This window comes from Anoplopoma fimbria, chromosome 23, assembly GCF_027596085.1.
Source record: "Anoplopoma fimbria isolate UVic2021 breed Golden Eagle Sablefish chromosome 23, Afim_UVic_2022, whole genome shotgun sequence".
Lineage (NCBI taxonomy): Eukaryota > Metazoa > Chordata > Actinopteri > Perciformes > Anoplopomatidae > Anoplopoma > Anoplopoma fimbria.
In genome coordinates this window covers 9967695-9976442 of record NC_072471.1, presented here as the reverse complement: position 1 = coordinate 9976442, position 8748 = coordinate 9967695, and the positions used below count along the sequence as shown (strand labels likewise).

Below are 8748 nucleotides of genomic sequence, written 5' to 3'. Positions count from 1 at the left end.
TCACATAAATTAAAATTATTTGGTATTTCATCACATCTCCCTTTTCACCCAACACACAAACCATGTGTTGGGTGAAAAGGGAGATGTGATGAAATAGATTAAGAAAGCCACAGTTTTCTCAGCTAATTGGTTGACGTTCCAGAAATGGAGCAACATTTCTGAGATTAAACAAATATATGTGAGAGGTTATGAGATATGATGTAAGAGGTGACATTCTGGATATAATTTAAATTATATAAATATAAACTTTTTGGCTGGAAAATGCCACGTGGGAATTGAGCAACGTTGAGCAATGTTTGGTCAGCCAACGACTGAGAGGGCGAACTATGTGCACACAGTACTGTCTAGCCTATCTGATGATTTAGTTATTCCTTGAAATGAAAAAATGACAAATGAAAAATAATAATGATAAAAAACAGAAAGAAACAACAAGTCCTGACATTTAAGAAGCTGAAATGAGCTAATATTAGATTTTTTTTTTTTCAGCTACACATCTAAAACAGGTGCAGGTGGTGTGACAGTTCAACTCTACCACCATATCTGAGTATGCAGTGTGGTATAAATGGCCGCATACTGAGAATCACATTGGGATCACCTGCTCTGTACCCTCTCTGCTCCCCAGGCCAGGGGATTGCATATCCATGGGTGTACTATGCAGGAACAAACACACACACACACAAACACACAGACACACACACACACACACACACACACACACACACACACACACACACACACACACACACACAAACACACAGACACACACACAAAAATCATTGCAATTACAGTTAACTCTGATGGCGTGATTGTGCAAATGGATTTATTGTGCTACAAGGCTCTGGCAGGGTGTGTTGCTACACCCGGTACAGTTCAGTACAGTTTCATCGTTCTGGTTAATCAGGTTGACAATCTCACCACTAAACAAGTTCAACAACTTTTTCAACCGATATCTTTTTGTTTTCAGGGGTGGAGAGGCCTCACAAATATCATTCGGAAGAGGTGACTGAAAGTGTTGAAAAACTTGCTGCAATTGCTGTGCTAATGCAGGTAGTTGTGTATCTCTGGGAAGACAGTGTGTGACGTTATGTCAGTACTTTGACCTGATCAGTGTTGAGTCCTCCTGGTGCAATATGTGTATCCTATCAGCGTACCCGATTGATTGATAAGACAGTTAATGATGAGTGTAAAGTTTTATTTCCTTTGAACTAAAAGGGCAGAGTGTTTGTTCCCCTGTACTCTATGTAATCTATGGAGATATGTATGAAAACAAGTTTACAATATGGTATAAAGATATAGTTGTATAAATATGATTAGATAAAATAGATAAAGACTGACACTGGATGTTACTGCCTACTCAGCCTAGACATTTATAAAAGAGATTTACAGTCTTTTTTTTTTTTATTCCTGACTGACTCACATAACTTAAAATTTTTTGGAAAGTATTTCAACACATGTGTGGTTGAAAAGGGAGATGTGATGAAATAGATTGACAAAGCCACAGTTTAAGGTTCGGATTTTTGTTTTTAACAATATATTTGATGTGCCAAGTTATATGCCAAGGACTCAGTGTACCTTGCCTACACTTGAAGGCATGGTTCAACAGTCGTTTTTCTGAAGTCGCAGGATGAAGTGCTTGAAAATATGTAATGGATTGGGCAAACTGTTTTTCCATGAATTTCCTTCAGATATCCTTCTTTGTTCTGGGAAAAGCAGCTAATATAACAGCAGAAAAAACTGGTTGGCCAGATATCGGAGAAGGAAAAAAGATCGCGTTGTTATTTTCATTTTCAGTACGTCTCTGAATTAAAACATTTTTATATTATTTGTTTTTCAGTCAGCCTTTTTTGGCAGATGATCTGATGTATCTCTAAGGACTTGCTGGTTACTAAACGGAGACCTTCAGCTCTACAGCCCGACAGTGAACAACATGCACTGGAATTGGCAGGGTATTGCAGTTGTTTGCCTACCATCGATATCTGATTGCACTATGTTCACACAGTTAATCCAGCATTTAAATGTTTCTTTGTTGCTATATCCCATGTGGGAACATATGTGCAAGCCCTTCCAAAGGTAGTTTGATCATCTAGATTAGCAGCTGCTGTACCAACCGGAGAAACCAATCAGACTTTCAGCTTTATGGATTATTGAAGACTTGGTTAAAGTCATGATAAAGATTCAATCATGACCGTTTAATGTGTCTACAAACCTTGTGTGTTCAATGTGTGTTGCTCTCAACTATTTATATTGCCACGATGTACACTGGACACATGTCTAGTACAAACACAAAGAGGACTGAAAAAGACATTAAAACATTTCAATATTTCAAAAAACACAAACACTTTCCATTTACTGGCAGTGATGTGTGTAAGTGGTGTGTGTTAAAGAGACTGGTGTGTTGCTGGGATGCTGGTGTCCACCCAGCTTCAACAGTCAAAACAGGTAGACCACACCTGAAATTAGGTGTGTCTGTGTTTTGTGTATGCTTTTGAAAAACTGCAAATTAATTCAGTCAGTATAAAATGGTGAGTAAAAAAAATCATACATATTACAAATGTATGATTGCAATGAAAATGATAATGCAATGAGGAACTGTCTGTCTTCATATACAAAAAACACTATGTTTGAACAGTTTCCTCATGCACCTCCTGTTATCACCGGGGAAACTATGTAGTAACAGCGATGACGTCTGTGCCAAAACAAGCCTGATTGTAACACACGTAATCCACCATATGGCAATTTAAAGCCCTGATCTAATACACACACACACGCACAAACAGGGTGTGACAGAAGAGAAGACTACATGATGGAAACAGGTTCACAGCTACCTCATTCTCTCATTCACAGGTCATGGAAAGTTTTATCAGAGTTGTCACACTGAGATGAACACGTTTTTACATGGTAAATTATGTTGTTAATAATATCTTGGTTGCTAAAATTATTGAAGTACATACAGTATTTTAAATAAGTGGTGTTCAATGACGACTCCATGTCATGCCTTCACCAGCTGCGTGCGATTGGTTCAAAAATGATTCTTTTAATAATCTTTTCATGGGTGGTTCCCCTGGAAGTGGTTGGATGTTAGCTCAATTAATAGATTTCATTTGCAGGCATTGATGGTTATCAATTTCATTTTGCAGTTTGCGTGAGCTGTTTTCCAGTGTTTTTGCAATGAAAAGCATCTCAGATTTACATTCGGTTTGGTTAACAGCCGCAGACTGCATAATTGTTGAGAGAAATAACTGAAGCCTTTAACAAGCTTTAAGTATTGATCCCTAAAGATAAAAAATAAAAATTATTTGTGTGAGGAACCATAACTATTTGTGTGATCTCTCTATAAGAGAGGGGCTTAACAAACTACGCAAAACATTAATTAGATTAATTATTGGTGCTGATGTGAGAGTTAAAATTTCAACGCGCAGTAAATTTACTGAATCTACAGCACTATCCCGAGAGATTAGATATTCTGGTTTCCCGGGACTCAGCGGTCCATTCTGCTCCAGCCACAGCCGTCTTTGAGCTCTGTTTGTGTCTGAAAGAAGACAGAAGAAGAGAAAAATGAAAAAGACAGACAGAAAGCAGTTGATCCAGCGGCAGAATATGAATGTATGTAAGCTGTATATATGTGTGTGTGTGTGTGAGAGAGAGAGAGACAATTTGATTGTGTCTTCTTCATTTCAGCTAATCCAGATCAGAGAGCTCGCCTACAGATGTCTTAACTACAACAGCTGCTGGCTAATCTACACACTAACACACACACACACACAAACACACAAACAAAACTAGACGAACATCAGATGCAAGAACCCATTGTACAGTTTGCCTCTGGCATTATGCAAAGCTACAGTTAGTTAAATGATCAAAAGTAGCTTTCTTTCATTGCACAGCAGTGTGAAATACAGAACTGTACGTAGTATCAAAAATACAGCTGTAACCTCAACAAATTCCTTATGTGTTTTTCTACGAATGATGACTTCTCATGGGGAACAAAATGTTGAAGATCTTGGCTTCTGGACATTTGTCTATTTCAATGATGTTGTGTCCCCCTGCTGGACACAGGAGGAGCAGAAACCAGAGCTCCTCTCCTGCTCCAACATACGGGAGAACAGATTGTAGAGGAATTATTGCACATTGCTCAATGCCTAAAACTGCAAATAAATGAGAACAGATGTTAAGGTAAATTGTATGAGGCAGTCTTGCAGTAATGTACAAAGTTCAACTGCAAAAAAATTCATGCCACTAAGCAGGTTTGGCTACATAATTAGACAGCTGGCAGTCAAACTCTAAAATGTCCTGCAGGTAAGAACCAGAGGACAAGATCAGGCCTCATCCTGAAACACTGTAGTAATGTTCCAAGCCAGTTTGCATGCAGATGTGCAGAGACTGTTTTTGGCCTTTTAAAGAGACCTGCAGCTACATGTCTCGTCCCACCCTGCTGCTTAGCTGAGAGCAGAGTTAAAGCTGCAGAGAGAAAGATAGGGGGAATGTTTATAATGAGGTATACACTGCGGGACAAGCTACAGATCACCCAAAACCTGAGGAGACATAAGTCAAACTCCAAGGTGGTAGTGGTGACTGAAACATTTTTAGACCTTTTAATAAGTGCCCCCCTTAGGAAACTCATGTACAAGTTTGACTTAAGGCACAAAAGCTGCTGACAGACTGATGATAAAGTCAGCAAAAATCCCAGATGTTAAAGCCAACTTTCCTGCTGCAACAGCAGTCAGCGACCACAGAAACACTCTTCTCTCTGAAGAAGAACAGACTTAAAAACTAGCATTATAATGAGAAGAAAATAAATATAACCTCAGAGCAAGAAATGCCTTACTGAAAGAAAGTCAACCTGACTTTTTGCTTGTTTGTTTCAGAGATGCAGCGTCACAGTAGCAGATGGCTGTCAGGTGAAAAGGATTAGAGACCCCAGCAGGTTACACTTTCGCTTGTCTAATCTTCTGAGAGCACACACACACACACACACACACACACACACACACACACACACACACACACACACAAACACTTCACAACACTATTAGACACGTGCATGAACCATCAATGTAGGATGAATACATACAAGTCTTTGTAGGAATCAGCAACAGAATTTTTTTACTGTATTGACACAGCCTCCGCTATCATGTGAGGGGGATTACACAGACAGAGACGGTACTACAGGTCAGTCATGCTGCTCTGGTCAGTGGTCTAATCCAATTAACTGTTAGCGGCTAAAGGTGATGGGATAGTTAGTTGGGTCATTGTAGGGACATACCTAACAATGACTGTGCGCTTGACTTTCAGTGCTAAAAGTTGTAAAAGGGAGTTTAGGAAAGCTGCAGGAGCTTGTTATAGAGTTATAGAGAATAGCTGAAGTCACACTGCTTGTGCTATAAAGTAAGCACAACAGCGTCTAAAATGATGGACAAAAAATGTACACAGAGACTTAAAAGCAACCTGACATGGAGCAGATTAGGAGTCAAGGAGTCGACAAGCTGTTTGTCCATCTGATTGAGTCGAAGTTCTCAAGGAGGCGTGAGAAAAATAAAGAATAAGGAGGAATGTCATGATAAATCACATCCTAAAGTGCAAGGAAGACTGCAAACAACTTTAAGAACATATATATTTTACTTTTTTATGTGAGAAAACAATACATACATATAAACACAATGTGATGTAGTAATATACATAAACACAGTCTGACTGTAATACTGATATGATCAATAAGGATGGATTCTTGGGGGATTTTTTACTGGAAGAAATGCACTCAATAATCGGGAGTAATGAGTTTGAGGATTGTCTGTCAAAGAACTTGAATGTAAATGTAAAGATGAACGCTAGGTATATTTTTAATCCAACACCCAAAACATAGTTATAATTAGGAAGTGCACACACTATTCTCGCTGTCTCAAAATGGGGGGAAATGCTCATTGTGAGCAGGTATAAGGAACTTAAACTAAAAACTCCATAAAATGAATCTTCAACTAAGAATATGTAAAAGGTTTGGACAATTTCCAATTTTTTGATTATTTGAAACATTTCAGAAACATTATTACTTGGAGAACATTGAAAAGATTGGACAAATTATTCATATTCCTCCATAGTACAGCATTTTGAGCCACCTAAAATTTATTATCATGTCCATCAAAGTTCTTGTAGTTTTCAGCGGATAGTTAAGTCACATAGTGTTGAGATGAGCGTGAGGTGATGAGGTAATTCAGAGGCCTTGTAACACCAACAAACGACACAAAACATTTTTGTTGACTTGAGAGAAAACTTTAAACTTGAAAGTGTTCATGGATAAAACATGAATCTTATAACTGCAGAGTTATGTTGTGGCAGCGTTGTGCTTTCCTTGGCACTTGCTGTACTTTCATGTTGTGAAACAATGAAATTATGAAACAATTCACTAAACTCATTTGAGCGTTGATCGTAAAAATCAATTCTGCATCAATGTCTATTAATTTTGTATTTTTTATTCAATTTAGAATTTTGTCATTGTTGTGAATGGCACTGCATTACTTCCCCATTTAACAACTGCATGCATCATTCTCCACAACACCCTTAAAAAGACTTGTCTTTAGTTGTAAAGTGGGTAAAACCTTGGCCGGGATCAGACTTTACCAAATGAACTGCAGCACAATTAATAACAGAACAAAGCCTCTTTGTCGAAGACTAGTTTATCAAAAGAATACACAATTATACTCATGTATAAAACATAGAAAACAGAAAATTAAAAACAATAATAAAATATACCTTCTTTTCTTATCTGCTACTTTTTTTGAAGTAGCACTTAATAAATTGCAGTCCTCTCTGTTTTTCCACGCTAACACATTCATTTTTCCACAGCATGTTCAGTCCTCTTCTGTTCACTTTGTCCTCTTCATGTTTTTTTTAATCAGCTGCTTCTATTGATTGGATTACATTAAACACTTAAAGTATTCTCAACCCGTCTCATACAAGTTGCAAAATTCATGGTATAACAGTTACAACATGATAAATTGGAGGCAAAACTGACAAAACATCGACACCACAGGGCTTTTTTGTTGACTGAACAAGTTGCATAACATGAGATGAAGGGGTCCACTCACAGTGTACATGTCTCTTAGTGCGGGTTCATTAAGGCAGATGCAGCACATTAATCTCACTAATGGAGTTTTTCGCTCACTTTACTGTCAGATGAAGGACGCCACCCATGTGAGTTGCTTGTTTAAACGGACGTGGTGCCAAGATGGCCGCAACTGGCGAGCCTCATTAACCTTCTCAGACACACTTGTCAGGTCACAGGTGCTGGAAATCTACTCGAACAGCAGTAGTTACACTGAGCGTGTCCTGTAAGTCGTTAGTCCGTCTTGACTTGAAAATTAAGTGTTTTTACTGCACTTAATTGAACAGAAATAGCCGAAAAATTCAGCAGTGTGGCTTCTGAAACTGACACCTGAATTTTGTGGCAAAACTTTAACTGTTTCCCTTTTTTCGCTGTTCCCTTTCTATATTTGATTCCTCACTCTCGTTCGCCCGCTTCAGTGTGAAATTGTCCGCATTTCTGGTGTTCTCTGTGCTTATTGCGAGTGTGTTTGAGCAAGCTCAGCACAGCTCACGTATGCAAGGATTTCTCTTGCAGGGTTAAAGGTCAAAAGTTCTTAGAAAGAGACTCGGTGACGCCACTCAGCACTCACATGGCTTCAAACTCCAGAAGGACTGTATTGATTTGTGGGATTCCTGACACATATGAGTTTTACGGGTCCAAAGTGTGCCTTAAATTTGTATAAGTCTCTTTAAATAACAATCAGAGTTGTATGTTTATTTATTATTTCATTATATATTTATTTCATCTCTCATGTTGTTTTTTTTCCACACTAGTCATATGTGTCCCCTTTTCAGGATCCAGTTTGTCCACTTTCTAGGTCCATTTATCCTTGATGTCCTTCTGTGGTCTCTCATTGTGTTTTGTCCTTCATTTCTTTCCAAAAGTCCTTCCTTCAGGGTTGTGATCAGGATATTTTACAGGAAAGCAGAATGCGATGATGGAGCGGTGACGGACAGGAATCCCCGTTGAAGAACAAATATTGTGGAAGAAATCACATGCCTCCTTGCTCCCTACTTTTGTCTAGCATCACATCCATCTGGTCTTCTTTCCCATCTGTCAATCCAGCATTGTGCCTTTCACACACACAAAAATAAAAATGGCCACACTGGTGTAACGCAGTTTTTTTTCTCTTCATGCGAAAAGGCAGCGATGTATAAATGGAGGAGAGAAGTGAAACTTGGAAATGGACCTTGTGTGTCTTAACTTATCTTGAACAAAACCCTGAAATTTCATCTACCCCTCACCCGCCATCATCCCGTCACCTTCTCCCTCTTCATCTCTCCCTCTCCTCCTTTTTTTCCCATCCCCTTCCATCATCTGCGAGCGTGCTATTTACACACAAACTGGTCCACGAGCGTCGTGCAGCGCTTGCACTTGACGTAGCAGCACCAGTGGAACTTGCAGTGGCAGCGCTCATGTTTGTAGGTCTTGAACTGGTCGTATCCTCTGCCGCAGCACATGAGCTCGCATCCGTCCATGCCCTCCGAGGTTTTGTTGCAGAGGCGGCCCTGCGTGCCAAGCGAGCCCGTGGTCTCGTTGCGGAGGCAGTAGTCGGGGCTGGTGTCGATGTAAACCAGGTCATCCGCTGTCGGGGTGTTGAAGCGCTTGTCTACCAGCTCCAGCTTGCCCTGGTAGAAGAGGAAAGGTTTCGTTTTTAGTGCAATTCTGTT

At 39.4% G+C, this 8748-nt stretch overlaps 1 protein-coding gene across 3 annotated transcripts in view; it reads right to left on the bottom strand.

The window, feature by feature from the left end:
• Positions 1–5635: 5635 nt before the first annotated feature.
• wnt5b (wingless-type MMTV integration site family, member 5b) overlaps positions 5636–8748 on the bottom strand; it is a 76022-nt gene continuing 72909 nt past the window's right edge. For all 3 annotated transcript variants that reach the window (XM_054625000.1, XM_054625002.1, XM_054625001.1), the window contains one exon: positions 5636–8706. In XM_054625000.1, coding sequence (XP_054480975.1) covers positions 8407–8706 — 300 coding nt within the window. In that variant the 3' untranslated portion in view covers positions 5636–8406. The remainder of the gene's footprint in view (positions 8707–8748) is intronic.